The 24,449-nt window shown below is 37.7% G+C and overlaps 1 protein-coding gene across 5 annotated transcripts in view; it reads right to left on the bottom strand.

Moving 5' to 3' along the window:
• Positions 1-24,449, bottom strand: part of FKBP15 (FKBP prolyl isomerase family member 15) — a 50,745-nt gene that overhangs the window by 10,515 nt on the left and 15,781 nt on the right. For 4 of the 5 annotated variants that reach the window (XM_004372150.2, XM_023727373.1, XM_023727372.1 and 1 more), the window contains 15 exons: positions 22,187-22,336; positions 21,207-21,275; positions 19,722-19,868; positions 17,422-17,564; positions 16,894-16,951; positions 15,587-15,694; positions 13,926-14,028; positions 13,342-13,448; positions 11,835-11,949; positions 10,317-10,426; positions 9,907-10,014; positions 9,314-9,408; positions 8,396-8,498; positions 3,111-3,282; positions 1,301-1,437 (listed from right to left, as the gene is read on the bottom strand). In XM_004372150.2, the coding sequence (XP_004372207.1) occupies positions 1,301-1,437; positions 3,111-3,282; positions 8,396-8,498; positions 9,314-9,408; positions 9,907-10,014; positions 10,317-10,426; positions 11,835-11,949; positions 13,342-13,448; positions 13,926-14,028; positions 15,587-15,694; positions 16,894-16,951; positions 17,422-17,564; positions 19,722-19,868; positions 21,207-21,275; positions 22,187-22,336 (1,725 nt within the window). The remainder of the gene's footprint in view (positions 1-1,300; positions 1,438-3,110; positions 3,283-8,395; positions 8,499-9,313; positions 9,409-9,906; positions 10,015-10,316; positions 10,427-11,834; positions 11,950-13,341; positions 13,449-13,925; positions 14,029-15,586; positions 15,695-16,893; positions 16,952-17,421; positions 17,565-19,721; positions 19,869-21,206; positions 21,276-22,186; positions 22,337-24,449) is intronic. The other variant, XM_023727371.1, reaches the window with a different exon arrangement.

Genomic DNA, 24,449 nt, shown 5'->3' with positions numbered 1-24,449 from the left:
AATTTGTATTAAGGAATCAAGAAATTACGTTCATAAGAATTGTTAGAGGGATGTTCACTGTAAGTAATGTCTAGAGCAATGAAAAACTTAAAAACACTCAAAATACCAACAGAAATTGGTTAAAAAAAAATAAAATTATAGAAGAAATTGAAAATAAAGGCCAAGATTTACCCCTTTCTAAAAAAGATACCGGGCCCAAACAGTATTACTAGTGAGTTTTATTGAAACTTCAAGGAATAGTTCATTATTTTCATATTTAAACTGTTTCAGAACATAGAACAAGGTAAGAAGGTTCCTATTTTGTTCAATGGGGCTAGTACTACCCTGATATTAAAATTTTAATATGACAAAGACATTATCAATGAAGTTAAAAGACAGTAAACTAGAAAAATATTTGCAACATATGACTGGCAAAGAGTTAATACCCTTAATAGTGTTTACAAAACAAATTAATATTACATAGGAAAAAGGACAAAGGACATTAAAAAGAGAACTCACAGAAGTAATACAAATAGATATTAAATACACGAAAGTTTTACTACTAATAAAAATGCATATTAAAACAAGATACCATATTTCACTTATCAGACTAATACAGGTTAGGAAACTGATCTATGCAGAGTGCAAAGTGTGTAGAGAAGTGAGCATGCTCCTGTGGTGCTAGAAGTGTAAGTGAGCACACTCTTAGGGGGGTAATCTGGCACTATTTATGAAAATTTAGAAGTTAGCCTTCTCTCTGACACTGCAATTCTACTTTAAGGAGTCTACTGTATGGAAATACTCAAATAAATTTGTAAAACTAGTTATATAGTACAAGAATGTCCACTGCAGCAATGCTTGAAATAGTGAAAAAAACGGAAACTTAAATATCCATCAATAGGTGAATAGTTACATAAATTATGCTATAGCCTCATAGTAGACTACTATGCAGTAATTAAAAAGAATGAGTGAGATCTATATGTATTTATGGAATACAATATCCATAATATGTAAGTTAAAGACAGAGCATTAAGCATAATCCCACTATTGTTTAAAATGGTATCTGTGTATATATGTGTGTGTGTTTCATACACACAGAAAACAAATCTGGAAGGATACATCATCTACTGTTTATTGTTGTTACCTTTAACGCATGAAATCAGAGAGGTTAAGATAAATGCCACCTTTTATTTTATACTTTTCTGTACTATTTGTATTTGCTACAATAAGCATACATCATATTTAAAGGGGAAAAATGTTTATTAAACAGCTAATCCTGGCCACTTGGGTCCAATAGAGAAACTTGGGTTGGAGAACTTACCTTTTCCAGAGACTCCTTCTCAGCTCGAAGGTCAGTCAGCTCCTCCTCCAGGGATGTTACCTTGAGTTCTAGTTGTTTACGGTTCTGCTTTTCACTTCTGAATTTGGACTGTGCTTGCTCAGAGGTTTCTTGGAGCTCTGGGATATAACAGCAGACAGACTTGACTGGAGAACCAGAGCTGCAGTGGGCTATATGGCATTCCAGCAGCTCTTTCAAAGCTGCCTGCTGAGATTTCCGAGTCCCACCAAACAGCATCCTCCACTCACTCCTTTCAGAGTTACCTCACTAACCAGCAATAAGGTTTATCAAGCCATAAGCTGACTCTCCCACCAACTCATATTTATTCTGAAGGAAGTCACAGCTCCACATATGTGTCACTTCCTACACATACAAAATGGGAAAAGAATGTTCCAAGTGGTCAGAAACCACATGTGAAACAGACAACCCCCCACAATTGCATTTCAGTCACGATCCTAACACGTTGGACAGATCTTTGGTATTGGTCCAGGCCCTTCTTCACTGCCTAGGTAAGGTATTCTCAACTTTCTTGGCTACAGGGACGTTCTACCAAGAGTTTGTTTTCAAAACACTCCTTCTCAAAGAAAGGTATAGGGAATATTTTTTATTTATTTAATGCACTAAAATTAATTTCGTTTTGGAAACTTCCAAGTCTCTTATGGATATTCTTGAGGTAATTGTCATAGGGCAACATAAAAGCAAAGATGGGAATATCTGTGCTACATTCAAATCTAAGACTGTCCAACACACGTTTGCCTCATGTGGCCCGAGGTGGTGCTCCAAAAGGGAAGGGACATATCTTCAAGGTATCACTTTACCAACTCACAACTATTAGGCAAGGGAGCTTTGCTTCTTCCCAACTCTACTGCTGCTCCAGCTTCATCCTTCCATACACCAAAGTGGATGAATTAACATGCTGGTCTTCCCAAATCTTCTATTCAAATCATCAGGTCTTGAGGACTACCTGAGTGCCAAGCACTGAGCTAACACTAATTTGGAGGAAAGGATTTTACAAAGATGAGCAAGACACCATTTCTGCCCTTCAGGAACTTGCATTCTAAAGGGGAAAACATACATACAAATAATGCTGATCAAAAGCTGACTGCGATAATAGTCATCATAATGTACTAAGATAAAGGATTCTGAAGGAGATCAAATGTTCTGAAACCATCCTCTAAAAGAGGTAAAATTTCAAAGAAAATTGAAAACAAATATTGGTGATGTTGGGCACATCAAGTCCAGAGAACAGCATGAATAAAAAGCAAAACAAGAACTACAGGATGTACTGAAGAACAGCCAGCAGGCTGGCTGGTATATGTAAAGCCAAAATGACTGGGCAATATAATGTGAGGTAAGGCAGCAATGTGTACAGTATACAGAGGCCAAGCTGCAGGGGCCTTGAGTGCCAGCTTCAGGAACTACAATCCATCCTCTAGGAAAGAGGCAACCACTACAGGAAGCACCTCTTTCTTAAACTTCCACTGAGTCACAAGTTAGAGGAACACATTAACTCTTCCAGGCATGATGCCAATCTTAAGTACAAAGATACTGACTGCAACAGTTCCCCAAACAAAGGAAAACTATGGCAACTGATAAATTCTAAATGAATAGTCCGTTCTTTTGTTGTCCTTTATATAAAATAGTCATGGAGGTTTTAAACTGATCCCCCTTAATTTTTAGGTCAGTCCGTCATAAACCTCATGACCATTATGCTAAAGGGATCAAGAGGAAGGAAACTGTAATTCCACAAGTTTAAGTGGCAAAATCTCAGCCCCTTTAACCAAGCACATACCTGAGAGCTTTGCCTGCAGTTTGGCAAGTTGGCCCCTGAGGAGGTCTGTCTCCTTCAGGTTTTCTGTCAGCTGCATCTGCAGCTCTGTTTCTTTCTTTTGGTGAACAGTCATTTTCAGCTGCAGATGAGAGACCTGAGCTGTGGCTGCTGTTAGCTCTTCTGTCACCCTGGCCTGAATAGTAACAAAGTATGATGTCAGTTAAAACATGGGTGTTCTTTGTCTCTAGGTGATGACCCAACCTCACATAACTATGCTGGCTGAACTGGTAGACGGGAAGGGAGCTGAACCCACCTTAAACCTCATTAAACTGAAATCAAGCTTTAAAAATACATAGTCTATGACTCAGGAATTCTCTTGGGGAAATCTGTCCTTAGGAAATCATTATGTAAGATTACAAAAATTTTGCTATAAAAATATTTGTTGCAGTATTGTAAAAGACTGAAATGAGGGTTGATTAAGCAAATTATAACACATCTATGATGTATGCAGCTATTAAAAACAGCACTGTGGAATACTTAGTGACATGGAAGATAGTCATAACCTATTGCCAAATGAAGAGGGTAAGTAGATTTTCAAATGATATGTTCGATAGAATTCTATTTTTATAAAAGGGACACTTATTTATGTAAAGAAGAGAACTTGAAATTATATATATCATGTTTATCTTTTCAACAGCAGTTAGTCTCGCTAGAAAAAATTATAGGTGCTTTGTATTTCTTAAAGGAGCCCTGGTGGCACAGTGGTTAAGCACTCAGCTATTAACCAAAAGATCAGCAGCAACAACCCACTAGCCATTCTACAGGAGAAAGATGTGGCAATCTGCTTCCATAAAGATTACAGCTTTGGAAACCCTATGGGGCAGTTCTACTGTGCCCTATAGGATTGCTATGAGTCAGAATTGACTTGAAGGCAGCAAGTTTGTTTGGTTTTTTTGGTTTATATTTCTTTTTCTCTGACAGTGAGTGTGTGTATATATATTTGTAAATATATTTGTAAAATATATATATACAAAATTATTATTTGTATATAGATACATATTTGTAAATAATTGTACATAATTACGTATTTTACTATATATAATTAAATAATAATTATCTATATATAGTTTTATAAATAATTTTTTTTTTAGAAAAGGTAGTATGTTTACATGGCTTAGAAATTAAAAAGATATAAAAAGGTAAACCCTGAGAAGTCTTGCTCCTATCCACTTCTTCCTCCTTGCTTCACACAGGTAAGTATACAATAATTTCTTTTTCATCTCTCCAGTGATTTTTTTATGCAAAAACTAATACGATTCTTATTTATCCCTCTTTCATATACAAATGGTGACAAACTATATACACTCTCAGTTAGTACATACAGTACTTTATCCTTCTTTTTTTCAATAGCTGCATAGTATTCCACCATGTGAATGTACAATAGTTTATTCAACCAATTCTCTACTGCTGGACACTTGGATTGTTTTCAGCCCACAACAAGCCACCACTGAATAACCCTGGACACATGTCATTTCATTTATGGGCAGGTACGACTTTAGGAGGTTCCCGAAAGTGGAACTGCTGGATCAAAGAGTAAATGCTTCTGTGAGATTTTGTAAAACATTACCAGATTCCCCTCCATGATCCAGTCTACATTCCTACCAGAGTCAGCAATGGTTGTCAAATTTAAATTGAATTCATTAATAAATGAAGTGATGTTTTCAAAGGCAAACAGCTTCTGAGTCTGCTACTTCTCCCTAGTAGTAGTATACTACTAGTAGTACTGTAATGTTGTAAAGATCAGCTGTATAAGAATAACTGCTTTCGGGTTCTTTGGAAGAACAGAGTTAATAAAGGAAGGGAACTTCAACTTCCTTGACTGTTCAATGTATTTTATTTAAATGGTACTCTGTACTAGCCAAACAGGAGCTTAACTTTATTCCAAAAGACCCATTACGTCTGATGAAACTAAAATGACTACCCTGGAAAAATCTTTAATGACATTCTGTGTACTAAGGATGATGATGATGATGATTACAAGGATGGTCCACATACATTTCACCTGAACTGATACCCTCCATAAAATATAAGGGAATTCATACGACAGGAAAGGCAGTGGTCACTCTGCTGGTGACCAGTCTTGATTTCTGCACAGCAGTGTATTTATGGGATTGGACTGTCTCTCCAACCCAAACACCTATTACTATTATACTCTACAAACATTTTTATAATTATTTACTTTCTTACTATTGCTTGTCCTTTCTCATGGCTTCCATTGTGCCTATCTCTGTTTTAAACTTATTTATTCCTTGCCTTTATCAGTTTTCTAGCTCCCATTTAAAATCTGGTATTTTGAATCTCCTTTTAAAGGTGGTGAAATCAAACAAATTAAAACTGTATATAAAATAAAAATAGGCTAAGAATGAATGTCTGAGAATGTATGCGACCTTTGGAGTGAGCTCTGAATTACCTGTTTTTGCTGTTTAGCAGCTTTATGTTTTTAACCTGTGTTACACAAAGAAGACAGTGGCAGCTAGAACTTCCAGATATAATAGGGGTTTTCATCTGTCCCAAGTAGAATAAATGTCCCGCCTCAAATGGCCTAATGAAAACTGACTAACATAATGCTCAAAGACCTTTGCGTCCATCTGTGGCTCAGAGAGTTTACTAGTATTAGAGCAAGCACCATTCTTAGAAGGCCACTGCAGCAGCTAAGAGCTAGGAGATAAACTCCAGGGAAGAGGCAATGCAATGAATGGCCACTCTCTTATCAAATGACAAGGACAGTGGCAGTCTACAGAACCTGACATACTCTGGAGTCATATCACTGGAAGATCAATCAAAAGCACTTTCTATTACAGGTCCGTAACCAGAAAGGCCTACCGTTGTTGTTGTTAGTTGTCTTTGAGTCTATTCCAACTCGTGTCAATTCCATTATGTGCAGGGTAGAACTGCTCCATGGGGTTTTCAAGGCTGTGACCTTTTGCAAGTAGATACCAGGCCTGTCTTTCAAGGCACCTCTGGGTGCATTTAAACTGCCAGCCTTTCAGCTAGCAGTCAAATGCTTAACCGTTTGCACCACCCAGGGACTCCATAAAAGGCCTATTAGAAGCATAAGAAGTAATACTCCATCCAACTAGATACATGTACAGAGAAAACAGTGAAAGGATAAATTATATATTAACAATAGTTATCTCTAAGTGGAAGGATTATGGCCGATTTTATATTTTATTTTTGCTTACTGTATTTTCTAAATTTTCTAGGAAGAACAGATGCAACTTTTATAATCAGAAAAAAATATATAATATGTAATTACATATGTATAATTACAATTTTTTTTTTTTAAAACGTAAGGGTGTGTAATATCAAGTGAGAAAGAAAAACACCAAAAACCAGCACAGTGGATGGGATGGCTCCTTGGTTCCCACCCTGGATCAAATTCTGATGTTGACATGGAGAGCTGGGAAAAGAAAGCAATGACAGAAAAAACGAAGAGTTCACAAAAACGAGTGAAAAAGCATTCATATTAGAAGCAGGAAAGTGGCACCAAAGAGAGACGACAATTTGACATAGGAAAAAGAACACAGCTTTGCCACTGGCTGGCAGTGAGATCCAGGGCAAGTCTTCTACCTGCTCTGGGTCTCAGTTTGCTCTTTGATAAAATAAGTAGGTCAGACTAAATGATCTCTATCATAGATTGAATTGTGTCCCCCAAAAATATGTGTTGTAAATCCTAACCCCTATACCTCTGGTTATAATCCCATCTGGGAAGGTTTTTCTTTGTTATGTTAATGAGACAATATTAGTATAGAGTGTGTCTTAAATTAATCTGTTTTGAGATATAAAAAGAGCAGATTAAGCAAGCAACCAAGCAAGCAAGCAGACTTGAGGAAAGACAGATGCCACATCACATGAAATCTCCAAGGAACTAAGAAACAGAAGCTGAAAATAGACAAGCACCGTCCCCCAGAACCAACACAGAGAGAAAGCCTTCCCCTAGAGCAGGCACCCTGAATTCAGACTTCTAGCCTCCTGAATTGTGAACAAATAAATTTCTGTTTGTTACAGCCACCCATTTGTGGCATAGCTGTTATAGCAGCACTAGAAAACTAAGACAACCTCTAATAGCTCTTCCAGTTTCAATCAGTATTTCATGGTTTTATGTGGAAATATTAATCCTGTCATAGAGAAAAATTAATTTCATTTACTAAATATTTATTGAGCACTAAAGAACCATAACTTTTTGAGGTGTGTTTGAAGGTAATGAAGCATGTGGTACTTGGTAACCTATTCATCAAGAACAGTGACACTCAGCCCAGATCTATGAAAAGATTTATATAAAGAATGGTGCCTAGAACCTTGTGGGTGCTTGACAGATGTTAGCTATTACTATTGTTGTCATTGTTATTATTATTGTTTTTGCCATTACAGACAGAGCTTCTACTGGGTTTAATGTACTACACCAGACATCTTTGGGGTTTATCAACATGAAACATTTGGGTGGATTAATGAGCTAATTCAGGGGTTGGCAAACTATAGCATATGGGCCAAATTGGCCTGCTGCCCATTTCTGTAAATAATGTTTTACTGGAACACACACACACCTACAACAGTAATACTCATCTTAAGGGTCAAAAACACAGGTGTCCAGCTGCCACCTGCAGAGATTCTGACAAATAAGTCAGTGACAAGAGCAGAGATCCCTACACCTGGCTGTGTACCAGAATCATCAAGGGAGCTTCGTAAAAGTTCAGATTCAGATGTCAGCTAATGTACTGAATTAGAATCTCTGGAGGTGGAGCCAAAGAATATGAGTCCATCATAACCCAACACCCACTAGAGTCTTCCTTATAACTCTTGAGGAACAGAATTTCCTGGTTCTGGAATAACTAAAATCAAAGGGCAATACTTTACCATGCTTTGACGACATAGATGAAGGAGCAAACTAAACAATCTTAAATTTCACTAAAAACAACATACACATCTGTTACCTAACACAACAGAATTTTTTTTCTGATTTTGTCAACAGAATAAATTTAGCTTCAAATAAGTTATGTAATTCTTACCTTAATCAAATTACTAAGATTAGTGACTGTATTTTAGTAAATTTATTACAAAGCATATTATAAAACAGAAATCTGGAGGGTGGATACACATTAAAATATGTTGGAGTATTCCTAATTCTCTTCCCAATGATGGCAAAATTTCTTCCCAATGATGGCAAAAGCAGATTGGTAAGTACATACACAAGCCTACTCCTTAGCTCTACCCATCCTATCTGTGCTGCTCTCCCGCAGTTAGTTTACCTTGTCTTGCTCAGCATGCAAAACTCTTGCCTGTGTATTTTCTGTGGCTGTTTGAAGTGAGTTGTTCCTCTTCTCCATCATCAGGTTACTCTGCTCAACATATCTGTAAAATAAATAGAGAAAAAGAAAACATTCATTACGCACCTAATACAGTTAGCCCACATACAACCCAAGGCACATTCAGTCCTCAAAACGTTACTCTGTATCCATAACAAAAACAATTTGGAAGCATTTTGTTTTCCTTAGCTCTGCAGTACTCAAGTTTGGAGGCAGGAACCTGCCAGAGGTGAACTGCTCTGGATAATAAAGAGAGGAATCTGAAGGTGTGTGGTGAGGAGGAATCAAAGAGGAAAGAGAAAGGAGTAAGCAGGCTGCAAGAAACAGGGGAGAAGTAAAGAAAGCTCCCACCGTGTGGGAGGCAAGAGACACTGGAGATGAGAAACATGGGAGAATGATTTTTTAAGTGAAATGCCGTGTGCTGCAACATCTCCCCATGACCCTCTAAATCTTCAGGAGGAGCCACAAAAATTATAAAGCGCTTGGATTTTAGATGGAAATCAGTGAAGTTCTAGTTGAGTTCTGGCTGATAAAATAGTCAGCCCACACAGAAAGGAGAAGTATTGACATCTGGATTTTCTAAGGATTAACACCATTTTTACAGATAAGGAAACTAGGGTGAGCAGGAATAAATAAAATACCCAAAGTCACAGAGCAAATGAAGGGCAGATCTGGGATTCAAACACAGGTCTGCCGTACATCACAGCCTATTGGGTTGTTTCTACCAAAACACCAAGTTCACATGTCAGGAAACAGCAGAAATACATATACACTTCCCTAAACAAACATGTCTATTTAACTCGGCCATTACAAATCAAACACTTTTGTCCGTCCGAACCAGCGCCCCGTACCTGTCATTACCTCTGATTTCGTTCAATTAGTTCACTAATCTTGTCATTCTGTTCTTCTATCCGACTGCTCTTTTCAAGGATCTCTTGCTTCAATCTTTCATTTTCCTAAATTCAAAATGTGTCATGTACAATTTAAGTTTCTTAAGAGAAAAGTGCTAGATACAAGGGAATCAACTTCAACTGACAGGTGACATCATTACATATTTTGAGATTAAAAACTAGAACTCGTGTCGATACAGATATAATGCTTCAAACAACACATTAAATCATACCTAAGGGATACAAATCACTATGCCGAATGGATTGAGTATATAGATGGCTATAAAATGAAGTAAAATTCTGAAATATGGTCGAAAGAAATGTTTCCTTCCGACTATATAGATAACAATAACTCACTCAGACCAAATTAAGCCATTTTGGATTTTCCAGAATTTCCTCAACCCCATGTATCATATACTCATATACAGGGTCGACAGCACTGGGTTTTTGGTTTTTTATGTATCAAACGCTCTCACTTTTGGGGGTAGAGGTTTGAAAGGGTAGTACATCTGGGGAAAGAGCATGGGCAAGACCTCAGACTGTTTGGTCTTTGATCACCCTCACCTGAATAATCCGTTGGATGTTGCTCATAATCATGCTTGTCTCCACTGTAACTGACATGCCAGGAATGAGCAGGGAATTGCCAACACTATGCTTCTGTAGCTCTTCAACCTACAAAAAGGATGCCAGAAAGTATGATGTGAGAAAGTTTAAAATAGAGAAGGACAATTTGCCCAGGACCTGATCACTTCTTTGAGGGGCTCATGAGTTTGAGACAATTTCTAAATGTAAGCTAGTGTTTTCTTTTGTTAACTGGATCCCAAAATAATAACTATCCTTCTAAGGAAATAACTGCTAACTACCATGAACACAGAAAACCAAGGAAGAGTTTACCTTTAGCTCTGCTTGCTCCCTCTTTGTACCCTCTTTTTATACCCCCAATTTCAACACGGCCCCAACCCTGACTCAGTCACCTTGGTCATGAGATGATCCATTTTATCAGCCACTTTGCTGACTGCCATTCGAATTTCAGTGTTATGTTGCCGGGCTTCAGTCATGAGAAATGAAGCCATGTCACCTGATCCTAAACAGACATAAGCCAAAAAGAAACTTACGAAACTGGTGCAGAGGATACTGTATAAGGAAAAGCCAACAGCTCTTTCAGCAGAGGAAAGAAATTAACACTTCCACATACTAGGAAATGCTGTAGGTGATTTCACATGGTCAGGAGAAGATACAGAGGAGACAGGAGAGACAAAAGGGTTCCAAAGTTAACCACAACTAAGCTATGCTCCTGCAAAAGGCATCAAGGGCTACATCTGGGCTGAGGGCAGAAGTATGCCCTCTTTGGATTGCCATAGCACTGGCAGCTCAAATAGCTTCCCCATTCATTCAACTGCATGCCAGGCATGGTAGCATGTACCAGGGATAAAGTAATGAATAAACTATGGTTCCTGCCCTTGGCAAGCTCACAGATCATTACAACAGTGTTTTAACATTAAAAAATGGACCACGTACAAGGTACAGAAGTAGCACGGATAATAGCAAAATTAACTCTTTGGTAAGACACATACATGGTTATAACTCTGGGAGGAGAGGAGGGGGGAGGAATAAAAATCAGGGATGACTTCACAAAGGAGATGACAGTTTTCATGGATGAAAAGGGTTTCCCAAATGGAGAAGGGGGAGGGCATCGAGAAAAGGCTGCATCAAGGAAACCCTTACCACTCTAGAACCACAAATTATGTTGTAGGATACACTTGCTTCTTACTCCCACTGTCAAAAGGTGATTACTATGAAAAAGGCAAGCTGCAGAACAAAAAGGTAGGATACCATCCCAACTCTTTATATTTTATTTTGTTTTTTACACACGACACCAGCACTTGTCCATGCATAGAAGATATTGGAAAAATTACTCAAGAAACCATTAACAATAGTTTCCTATGGTCAGAGGGTTTCCATGCTGGGGAAGGACAATACACCCTTTTGTATTGTCTTAATTTTTTTATAAGAGTATATTATTTTCATAATTAAAAAAATTTAAGACAGTAGCTTTCATCTGAGATACTGAACACCCACAAACAGTCATCATTCTTTCTCCCAATTTCCTCCAATGTTTTGATCTTTTTCTATTTACTATAAACTCTGGCCACTCTGATAGAGGAATTAAAAAGAGCCAGCAGGAGATAATGTAAGAAGCAAAGGACAGAAAGTGGGCATGAGGGATTTTTGGGGGGATGATGGAAATGTTTTAAAATTGATAGTGGTGATGGTTGCACAGCTCTGTTAATTTACTTAAAAAAAAAATCATTGAATTGTGCCCTTAAAATGAGTGAATTTTATGTTATGTAAATTATACCTCAACAAAACTGTTTAAAAAAAAAAAAAGAAACAAAGGGTAGAGAACTACTGGAGTAAAAATGTTGAAAAGATGAGAGGAAGGAGAACTCAGCAAGAGTGGAAGATGATAAGTTGAGGGAACTGCTCCTTACCTTGAAAATGGGGAGACTGAGTGAGTGGTGCTGGATACAAGGGCCGAACAGGCTGCAGCTGGGAAGCGACAGTTGACACCTGGGGATAAGCATAGGCTTGCATACCTGCATAAGGCTGAGAAAACGACAGCTGGTTTATAAAACATTCACATCTCTCTCTTTTGCTCACATTATTCCTTAATAGAATAAGGTGGATAAGCTGGGAGGGGATTCAAACTTACTGCAACTAGAGCAGGATGAGATCAGGGTTTAAAATTGGATAAGAATTGTAGCAAGAGGCTTCTCCATGTGACTCAACGGTACCTAGTCACTGAACTCCTACCCAAAAATTAAGGGAAAAGCATCTTGGGTCAATACCCAGTCCCTCTGGTTATATGACTTGGGTAGGAATTCATTTCCCAGCTATCAGACCTACTGAATTTCTAAAACAATTTGCAATTAAGCAAACTCTGCTCAGTTATTGAGGTAAAAGCAGAGGTGTTCATTGAGATTCCAAACTAAATCCGCCAGTTTTCAAAGCTGTGACAGTCCCTCTGTGTCCCCAACACTTATCTCTGTGACCAAGTGTCTCATTTTCCTCTGACCTTCAGTCTCCTCAGCTGTCAAATGAAGATAATAATATCACTTCACAGAGTTGCTGTGTGGACTAAATGCAATGATAAAGTTCCTAACAGCTGGTAAGTTAAGTGTCTCACAGATAGTAAATGCTCACTATCAGATATCATTTTAATGATATAACCATGGTTATTCTCCCTTGAAATAAAGAAATCCTGACCGCCCATCTATTATAAGAAAATCATAGTCTACAGGATAGTAATTCTCCACCGGGGGCGGGGGTGTGGAGAAGGGCAAGGGTGGGACTTTTTTCAATTTTGAGACACCCCATCCTAATAGTGCATAGCCCACCTACCACCACCCTGCCCCATTAAGAATCACTAAGGAAGTGAGCCACTGTTATCCATGGGAGTGTGTCTTATCTACCAAGTGTGCTGAGGCAAAAGAAAGATGCTACCACCCTGGCAAACAGCAGAGGCAAACAGAAAACAGCCTACTTTAAGAGATCGTTTTGGAGGATAACTCGAGAGCTATTTTCCATATAGTCTCCACCTACAAGCCACAACTACTCTGCTGAGTACAGGAGTACAGTGCAGAATCTTAGCCTATCAGCTGTTTGATAAAAAGAACAGAACACAGTAGACTTCAATATATACCCCTCAAAGTAGATATGAGTGAAAAGGAAAGGGTACCAACACTGACTAGGCCTTAACTGTGTGCCAAGCCTTATACTAGGTCTTTGCTTGTTGGTGCATTTAATCTTTATAACCTGTAAGGTGTAACAACCTTTGCCTGGTTTACAGTTGAGAAAACAGTGGTTCGGGAAAAAGAAAAAACGATAAACTCTGACTTTCGGGAACTGCTTCTGTGTGAATTGGACAGTAAGAAAAAAAAGAACCAGAACCATAATAAATTATAGCTTATAATAAATATGGTCTTAAAATATTGTTACCTGAAAGGACTGGGCATTTCCAGATACAGCTGAATGGGAATCGAGAGATGCAACTTGCATTAAGGCAGCAGAAGGTGCTTGGAGCCCAGAAACAGATGGCTGAGGCACTAAGAAAAAGCAAGAAGTTTTCACTGTTATCCACCCCTTGCTTCTCCTTGGTACTAGCACCTTACATGTCCTCACGCTTCAGACTTGACCACTTTCCTCACCTAGTCTCCCAAAGCCCACTCTACTGGAGTCTCAGCAATGGGAGAGTGGAAGGAAACTGGGTGTTCTCATGTGCATCTGACTCAGACCTATGACCCATTAGTGGTGTGGCTGACAGGAAGTGCAGAATAACACACAAGGAGATGTCTCATTAACTGAGTGCAGATTTCCAAAATTGACAATGCAACATACCTGAAGACACAGCAAGCAGACCAAATGCATCTCCAGGTCTGAAAATGCCCTACCTAGGGACAAACTGACAAGCTTTATACTAGTCTGATTTTTAGTACTAAAACAATGCAACCTAACAATTCAAGGAACACTTGAATTGGTGCTGACCCAATTGAAGGTCACAGAGCCTCAGAGAGGTTCCTTACCTTGTGAGGTCATCTGTGGTAACACTGGATGGGCTGCTTGAAGAGAGGGCTGGATGGACGGGGTCACCATGGGCTGCCCAGCCCCTCGCAGAGCATTCACATCCTAAAATAGGACATGGGTTTTGGTCACTCTGTATCAGTCTTTAACTGAAGTTTGAGACTTACTGTCCAACCTAAGTCTACTTACAACACAGGCTTTCTAGGCAAAGAAAAGGGAAGAAAGGCAAGCAGGAAACTAAGAGTTTGCGGTTTGGACTGTGGGGGAAAAACACTTATTCTATTCCTGTAAATCCCCTGTCCCTTTAAATCACATAAAATGACTAAATATAGTTAATTTCCTTAAACATTATCAGTTGTTGATGCTTTACGATCTGAAGCAGCTAAACTGATGGCTCTCCAGAATATATCATTTTCCAAACCGGCAGCTACCTTAAGACTGATCTAGTCTGTTCCCACAGAAGTGGGGAATCTTGCAAGGAAACCCAGGGAACAATCCAGCCTCCTCTCTTCTGCCAGTTAATCTCCACAGGGCTCAAGGAACTCCGTGAAAACCTCATTAGCATGTTGTTTTTGAATAACATAGTTTGAGTTTTCCACCCTCCTCCCATTTTTTATTTTCATAAAATCAAAGCTATATTGGTCTTTACTATAACTCTAAGCAAAGTTATCCTATTTTAAACAAGGAACAGAAAAGCTTGAGGTTCAATATGCAGAGACTGTGATCTGCTATGGTTCAAGGAAGGAGCCCTGGTGGCAGAGTGGTTAAGCACTTGGCTGCTAATCGAAAGCTCGGCAGTTCGAACCCACCAGCCACTCCACAGGAGAAAGATGTGGCAGTCTGCTTCCATAAAGATTTACAGCCTTGTAAACTCTATAGGGCAGTTCTACTCTGTCGTACAGAGTCGCTATGAGTTGGAATTGACTAGATGGCAATGGGGTTTTTATAGTTTAAGAGCTGAAAACTCTTTGGCATAGTTTTACTTTAGAACATCCCCTCATCCCTTGATAGTCTCTTCTGGAAAAATGTCCCAGTTTTAGATCACTACAGATCTATATCAATCTAAATGTCTAACAACATAGCAAAAGAAATTATGATAAATCAATATACTGGACTACCTTTAAAGGTAATAATGCAGATGTATTTATAGTAATATAAATATTCATGATGTAATATTAAGTTTAAAAAATCAGGTTACAACACTATAAAGAAGAATGCTTTTTTGTGAAATGTTTCTTCTTTATCTATAGTTTGTTATTCTATAATGAAGAAGTACCACTTAAACATTTTAATAACTTTTTTCTTATTTCTAAGAATATTATATTATCCAAATTTTATTAATTGAGTATCTATTATGGGTTGAGCATTATGCCGCTCCCTAAGAGTGATCTTTACTGACATTATAGATTCTAGTAAATGATTATATTAACTACTTAAAACTTCCTAGTGTTTGTGATAGATAAGTGGAATTGCTTCCATTTCCCACAGAACGTGCTAATCGCAGATAGAAACACATGGTCCAATACCAACCTGCATCATTTTGCATATAAACTCTCTAACTAATGATTCTGGATTAGAGGTAGAAAGAGCAATAATTTCAACCAAAGGAACAGAAGATGCCATCATCTGCACTACTCATTCTAATACGGCCAAGGGAACATACTTCAATTTCTGAATCATTGGAATCCAGCTGAGGTGGAAGGCCGGGCAGCATGGGCTGGCCCATTTTGGCCATCCGGGAGATCAACTTGGCCTTGACTGTATCAGGATTCTAAAAAGAGAGGAAAGTCACAGGAATCACTGTAAGCAATGTTCATTACCTTCAGGCGGCTTAATCCCTTTGGATCTTACATCAAATCCTTCAACAAGTTCCCCTACCATATCTATCTAAAACCATTTCTTCTAGAAAATGAGAATCAAAGATTTCTTGGCTAGAAGTATACATGGATCATAATCAATAATAGCAGTGAAAATAATTCCCTACATGTTTGGAATGGACAAAGTAGTTTCATGTTTGTTACTTAATTCAATCAAGTCTTCTACCAGGCATAATTATTCTCGTTTAATGGATGAAAAACTACAATAAACAGGAATACAAGATGTTAATAGAAGAAATGATGTGCAGGGGGCAAAGGGTATGTGGGAACTCTGTATTTCTTGTACAATTTTTCTGTAAGCCTAAAATTTCTCTAGAACAAACAAACAAAAAACTAGGGGAAGGGTGCATTTTATATGATAGTACCCTCTGAAGAGCCTTGGAGCAATTCAATAGATAAGCATTCCAAAGAGATTGGGGGAGAGGAATAAACAGGAACTCTTTGTTCTAACTTCAAGTTCATTTAACTCTGACTTGGCGCTGCCTATATAGTAGGCCCTGTGCTAGAAGTCTCTGTATTCATTAACTGGTCCAAAGCATAGTCTTCAGAGTAGGAAGTACATACCCCAGACAGTACACATGATGACCCACTAGATGTAGAAAGAAATGATCATAACCTCTATTTTTATTATTTTTAAGCAACAAACATAAGACATGAAGCTTATTTACAGGGATTGGTAACTCAAGGCCACATAGCTTTTAAGAATAAAGATTTGAACCATGGTCTGTTTATGCTTAAGGCCAGGCTAACTCACATTAACTCCCAAGTAAGAGGAAATGAATAAAGTAATGATTGATCTTTAGTCTAAATAGCTCTCGACTTTCTTTTTCCTTAGCCCACCATTTGTGCTCAACTACTAACCTAAAGGCTAGCACTTTGAACCCACCCAGCAGTACTATGGAAGAAAAGCCCTGGCAATCAGCTCCTGTTAAGGTTACAGCCAAGAAAACCCTATGAAGCACTTCTACTCCATAACACATGGAGTCGTCATGAGTCAGAACGGACCTGATGGCAACTAAGAACAACCACTACCCTAGGCACACGGAATCTTCTCAGCACACTGGGGTTTGGGGAGACACACTTGTACACTTACTGGACTTACTGTAAGTTGTTCACTGAGGGAGTTAGATTTGGTACGAAGAGCTGGCTCCCTGAAAGCAAATAAAACATATCCTGAGATACAAACAAAACCCATAATCACAAGTCCAGATTATACTGGATAAATGGACTGCTTTTAAAAATATTTGTCAATTTAATGGCTATAAAACAGAAGTTTAACTCTTCTTTAGTTTGCATAATCTTTGAATTCTAATGAAGATGAACAATTTTCTATCCAAATGCTTATTATTTACATATTTTTTCTTGGGTGTATATTTTGTATTTATGCCCTTTGTCCAAATTTCTTCCCGTTTTGTGGGTATTCTTATATATTTGTTAGTACTTTTACAGACTATGACTATTAATCCTTTGTCAGGGAAATCTGATGCAAGTATTTCCCCCATTTCCTTCATCACATTTTTTTTCAGTTATTTAAAATTATTTTAGTTTTCAACTACATCCCCATTTCTGAACACCTCTAAAAATCACTTTTACGGACAATAATAGAACCCCAGTATCTTACCCTGATTTAAAAGGCACCGATGTGGGTGGTGACACAGCAGGATTAGCAGAGAGGTTGTCAGCACCAGGTGTAGGAGAAGGGGCCGCAGAGTCCCGGGAACTAACACTGTGCCCATCGGAGCCAGAATCTCTGGCAAACTTCACCTAGGAAAAGATCCACCCCAGCTGGAATAGACTACAAAAAAGGCACTCTTCCCATTCTACTCTCCTTTCATTTAATTTACTCTTTATTACACAAGTCATTACCTATTCATTGTAGGCAAATTAGAAAATGCAGAGGTAAGCAGAAAGAAAAAGATAATAATCACCTGCAATTCAAGTACTCAGCAATAACATTCTTAGAATATCATATGTATTATTTCACATTTTTCTGAGATATACTCACACACATTCATATATTCATACACAAATACATACATTCATACATACGCCTTATATATGGGGTGTGAGTGTGTGTGAATTTACATATATATGCATGCACTTTTTAGAAAAATGGAGCCATACTATTTGTCTCACTGATACATTAACATATTTCCATGTCACTAAATATTGATCTACAATATTAGTTTTAACTACAGAAGAGTGTGTCTAGATTCAAGAGCCATGCCCTTAACTGCTATGATCTACACAAAAAAGTCTCCAAAGGATTCTGGAAAAAAATCATAAATATCTATGCTATTACAAAATATATTTGACTAATTCCCAGCTAATGGACATTTGGTTTACTTCTAATTTTTTCCATCATAAATAATACTTCTATGGATAGCTTTAGACCTATATCTTTGCACATAGCTTTAAATATTTCCAAAGTATAATTTTCCAGAAGTTAGATTGTTGGGTAAAAGGTATGCTCATGTTTAAGACTCTTGATACATACCTTCAAATGTTTATCCAGAATAACTAGTTTATAAATCTTTCTCAACACTCTTGTCACCCTGGGTATTATCAATCTTTATCATCTTGTCAATTTAATATGCATGTCAATTTGTATTTCTTTGACTGTCAGTAAATAGAACATTTTCTTCTTATGCTTACAAATTGCCAATCTGGATGAATTCAAAAAGGTTTGTTATCACCAGCCATGAATTCCTCAAACTCAAAGGAAAATTGAGGAGAATATAAAAGTTGTGGAAAAGGCAGCTGGGGGCATGTGTCATTGAAAGTGGGCTGGAGTGACCAAGCAGTGATGAGGGTGTACAGTTAGGAAAGAATCATTGAGAAGGACAGCATATCCTTTCTCTGGCAGCAGGAATAATAACCACAATGAAGATGACTGTAATATTTATTATTGCATTTTATAGTTCACAGTCACAAACACTATTGTATTTAAACCTAACAATCACCTTGTAAAGGCAGGGTTTTTTGTTTTTTTTTTTTTTGGTGGGGGGAGTTAGCATTAATTACCTTTTTTTTTTACAAATTTTATTATAGAAATTATATTCACGATAAAAATTTCAAATGGTAAAAAAGGGTAGAAAGCAAAAAAGTAAAAGTCTCTGAATCCCATTTCTATTCTTTTAATGCTCCCAGAAATTTTCTGGAAAGCACTGTGTGGGCATATTTATATATGCCTTGTGTGTGTGTGTGTGTGTGTGTGTGTACACATATATAATAGATAGATATGTAAGACTGTATATAGATATATCAGAATATATATATATATAGATAAGTAAGACAGTATATATGTATATAAAGGGAGAGATATAGATACATACACATGTGAGACTGTATATACACAGACACACGCACACACAGAAGACACACTATCCATACTGTTCTGCAACTTCCTTCTTTCATGTAACAATAGATTTGGGATATTCTTTAAAAGCTATGTAAAAGCCCTCTGTACGAAAAAAAAAAAATCCATAATTTAACCCATCTCTTAATGATAGACGTTTAGGTTGTTTCCAGTTTTTTATTATCACAATGTACCAGAGGAAGGAGAAAATATCTTTACATACTTACATGAATACACTGATAGGAAAAATCTGTAGCTATGGAATTAGTAAGTACATTGGGCAAGAATCGCTATTTTATAGACAAAATAAAACGTGTGGAGAAGTAATTTGCTCAAAGTCACAACCTCTTCTAGACTCGGTATAGAGAGCCAAAAAGGACATAAACCTTGGTCTTTAGATTCCAAGGTTGTTGCTCTTTCCATTATAACATTTCTACTTGAAAAACAACAACAACAAAACTATGTCTTCAGAACTTGATTTTCAAACATCATTATCCATTTTACATAATTAGCAAGGAGGTACTCAGAGGACTCAACAAACAACACAGCACAGTTTCACTCACCCGCCTAACCTCCACCTCAAACACCAGGATTGCGTTCGTTGCTTGAGTCCATCCTATTACCCCTTCAGAGCCAGTAGCACAGGATGGAGGGATAATAAGCAACCGCTTCCCTCCTTTTCTCATGCCCAGCATTCCATCCTCCCAGCCCTTTAGGAATCAGAAAAGGTGGAAAAATTCATCAGACACAAACCTCCTTATAAGACAAAGTGAAGTACAGGATCATCAGGTTTCACTCATTTATCCTTTCTGATTTAGACAACATCTCTCTAGGCCAAGTACAACTATTCCTCCCACATCAGTTATAAGATTTCTAGAGCAGTGCTTGTAAACCCATTTGTAAAAGCTGGCATGTCTGGGGTTGGATGAAATATACTTATCTTAGATGATGAAAGAAAACGGGAGGAATAAAAGAAGGACAACAAAAGGTATCACTTATTAAGCACATTTTTCCAGGTATTGTCAAAAATGTCTTACATACATTATTGTGGGTTTTTTTTGAGCAAATAATGTGTGCATTCTACATTTTTTTGCAACAGGATGTTCCCCGCCTCCACCTCCCCACCCAGGTATTTTTGTAAGCACTCTATACTAATTTTTTTTTACACGTTGCTGTAAAAGAAATTAGCATAGTGCCCCTACAAAAATACCTCCTAGGGAGTAGGGCACAGTTGGCAAAAAAAGGTAGCACGCCCATGTTATTTGCTTACGTAATGCCTAAAATAAACTCATAAGGTTGGTAGCATATCCCCATTTTACAGATGAGAAAACTGAGGCTTGGGAAGGTTAAGTTAACTAGCCCAAGAACATACAGTTAGTTAAGTTGCTAAGGCAAGATTCACATTAGACCTGGCTAGCTTCAATGGCTATAGGAAAAAGTCTCCAAAAAATTACGGGAAAGAAGTCATAAACAAAGCTATGGAGAAGATTTTGCCACACAGATGAATGAGTACTTCACAATCCATTGATGTGTCCTGATACAATGATACCCCACATGTATAAAATACTCTTTAATGTTCTAAAACACCTGCACAGTTGGTAATGAACAAATTCACAGCTTGAACCCAGGTCCTTGGACTCCAATTTCAGTGCTCCTGCTGTAATGTCACAGCTGTCTCTCACAATGATTGGGAAGTACTGAGCGAAAGTACCCCAGACAGATGAGAATCAACCCATTATGACACAAGTCAGGAAGAAGCAGTTCTACCTCTTTCCCTTATTAGGCTACAGGAAGGGTTTAATAATTTCCTCAGAGTAACACGATGAAAAACAAAGGGCAGGACTAAAGAAATGTACACATCCTAATTATATCATCTCATAAGTAAAAATCTCCCAAATGCACATAATATACCATATTTTTTCCCTCCTACTTTTCAACCAAGCCTTTCCAGACTCAGAATATATACCCAGGTTGGAAAATCCACAAAATTTAATCTAAATTACGCCTTCTGCAACTGACAGAACCATAAAAAACAGCTAAGCCTTTACCTTGATAACTTTTCCTGATCCTAATTTCAGACGAAGCAGCTTGTCTTTGTTAGCAGTGGAGTCAAAAACCTGCAATTTCATCAGTAAAAGAAGTCACCCAATTTGAAATATAATACTAGTCATGACATTCAACTAACTACATACCAGCAGAGTACTTCTGGAATGGGGGATGTCAAATATACTGGGAAAATAGCTCTGAAAGGACCTGTAAAGGTGGGACCACATCATGGCTACAGGGTGACATTACATTGATTCTCTCTGAGACAATGGTTTTCCAGGTTTAGAAAAAAAATTAATGCATTTCCACCACCATGTATTTAAAAGCATTTCTTGTCTATAATGAATTTTCAAATAAATTATCTCGCTTGATGGTGACACCAACCCAGCCAAGTAAGCAGGGTAAAAACCCTTAACCTCCCTTCACAGATGGGGGAAAAAAAATTAAGAGCTTCAGTGACTTAATCAAGGTCAAATAAGGATAAAACTGGGACTTAAATCCACATTTTTTTTTTTAACTCACAGTCTAAAGCTCTTTCTATTATAGTATACTACTTCTGAGAACTTAACCATATTAAGACACAAAAAGACCAACATATTTTAAATATCTACTATAAGACAAACATTAGAGAAATAACTGTGAGAAGGGTCTAAAAAGAAATTTTAAGATCTAATCTCATAAGAAAATACTCATGTTTACAACTGGTATAGGGAAACAAGACACACATAGGAACAATTAATAAAAATAATACTTGGGAAATTGGCTTCCACTGTTGCTAAGTAGAAGAGACACAGTGGCTCTGAGCAGATTTTATATATTAGCATCTAACGAACATGTTCCAAAAACAGTTACAATGACTAAAGAAGAGCTCCTAAAAGACTGCAATTTGACAAAAGCAGCAATTCACAGTAATAATACCTTACATTTGAACAGCCTTTGTTCTGCTTAAGTTACAAAGGAACTTACAGGGTATATTTCTTACCTGGCCCAGCACATGATTCTGGAAGAGCCAGCCAGTATATGACACTTCCAAAGAATCACCAACTTCTACAGAAGGGCCCTCTACCACAATGAGGTCCTGTGAGAGCACTGCATCCAGAGAAGAGGTGCTGTTGCACTTGGCAATGCACACCTGCAAGACAAAACCAAGGCAGCATAAACCTAACTTCAGGCTCAATAAGTACTCACCACATTATTGTTAATGCTCTTTCCTAAACAGTTGCATCCACTAACAAAACAGATTACATTTCATGAAGTAAGCCATTCCAAAGTTAGCAATCTTGCCAGGAATCAGTGTCTAAGAGTACGGCTTTAGAGTCAGACCATCTAGGTACACATCTGATACTGCCACTTACTAACTCTGTACCTTGGTTAGATATTTAACTTCTATGTACCCAAGATTATCCATTTGTAAATAGAGATAAAAAGCATGCGTATCTCATAGGGTGGTTCTGAAGATTAAAGAAGCTAATACAAGTACAGTACTTGGCATAGTATCTGGCAAATAATAGTACCACCCAATAAATGTTAGTTACCACTACTATCATGATTTACAACTTCAGTATTTGGAAACCTAGGAAAGAAAGGGGAGCTTCGAAAAAATTTTCAAAATCCACAGAAAGGCCTTTTACAAAGCCATACTGCATTCCCAGAACTCACACCACCACCACCTACTGATATAGCCATATTATTTTAGCATATATCATAGACAAAGGAGTCAGACACATTTTTGTGAATCCTTACTCTTTAGACAATGTTTAACTATAGTATACGTTAGAAACTTACCACTCATTTTTCTGAAAAAAAAAATTTCATTACTGCAATCAAATAAATGCTAACTAAAACAACAAGACAGCCCTTTGTATCAAGCAATAGGACTAAAAGGAAAAAAAAAAGATAATTTTCAATGCTGGGAAAGGCATAGTGAGACTACTGATAAGAGTGTGATCTACTACAATCTTTTTGAAAAGCAGTATGCCAAAAGGTATTCGGAACCTAAAAATAACTGGATCCACTGACACATCATTCACTTCTAGAAATCTGGCATAAGGAAATAATCAGATGAAAAAAAGGATACACATTTATATACAAAGATGCTTACTACAGTGTCATTTCTCAGTGCAAGACTGATAATAAGATTCTTTTAAAACAATACTTTTAGAAGATAGTTTTACTTATACCTTAAAATAGTTTATATGGTGGAAAAATGTTTTAATCAAATAAGTCTACATTTAGCCTTTCTTCTTTCAAAAGTCTCATTTTCAATAAGTATGCCTATTATTTCCCTAAAATACAATAAGCTCAAGTGACAAATTCAGTGAGTTTTTTATGTTTCCCACTAACAAAACACAGCAGATTATCTCTAGGAAGTAGTGAGTTTGTCTACGAGAAAACTGGCATCGATTAAGGGTAATAGTTACATAACCTGATAATGTAACTGATATCATTAAGTTGTACACCAGAAAAAGGACAAAATGGCAAATGTCGTACATATAATTTTACAACAGCAGCAGCAACCAAAAAAAAAAAAAAAGAGCATGTAGTTGCTGAAACTACTTAGGTATAAACAAACACCTCATTGGATTAGTTCTCTTGGTTCCAAGGCTTAGGGTCATGGCTTCATGGGACTGTCCAGCCAATTAGCCTAACACCTTTTTAAGAGTTTCTGTTCTACCCCCCAGTTCAGTGAGTAGTGCCTGGAGTCTTAAAGGCTTGCAAGCCATCCAAGATACAATGACTAGTTTCTGTTAGCCTAGAGCAGCAGAGAAGGAGACCCAGGAATTGGAGAAGGAACTGGACTGCATGTCTAGTTGCCTCCATGAACTACTGCCTCCTCTGTCATGAGACCAGAAGTAGTGGATGGTGCCCAGCCACCATAACTGAACATTTGATCAAGGACTCAATAGATGAGTCCCGGTCAAAAGGGAAAAATGTAAAACAGAATTTCAAATTTCTTATAGAATCCAGGCTTACTGGACTGTCTTATACATCTAGGGCTGCTATAACAGAAATAGCACAAGTCAATGGCTTTAACAAACAGAAGTTCATTCTCTCATAGTCTAGTAAGCTAGAAGTCCGAATTCAGGGTGCCAGCTCTAGCGGAAGGCTTCCGCTTTTTGTCAGCTCTAGGGGAAGTTCCTTGTCATCAATCTTCCCCGGTCAAGGAGCTTCTCAGCACAAGGACCCCGGGTCCAAAGGATGCAGTATTCTCCCGGCTCTTGTTTCTTGGTGGTATGAGGTCCCCA

This window comes from Trichechus manatus, unplaced genomic scaffold (genome assembly GCF_000243295.1).
Source record: "Trichechus manatus latirostris isolate Lorelei unplaced genomic scaffold, TriManLat1.0 scaffold00016, whole genome shotgun sequence".
Taxonomy (NCBI): Eukaryota; Metazoa; Chordata; class Mammalia; order Sirenia; family Trichechidae; genus Trichechus; species Trichechus manatus.
Note: the sequence above shows the minus strand (reverse complement) of the source record. Positions and strands in the feature narration are given on the sequence as shown.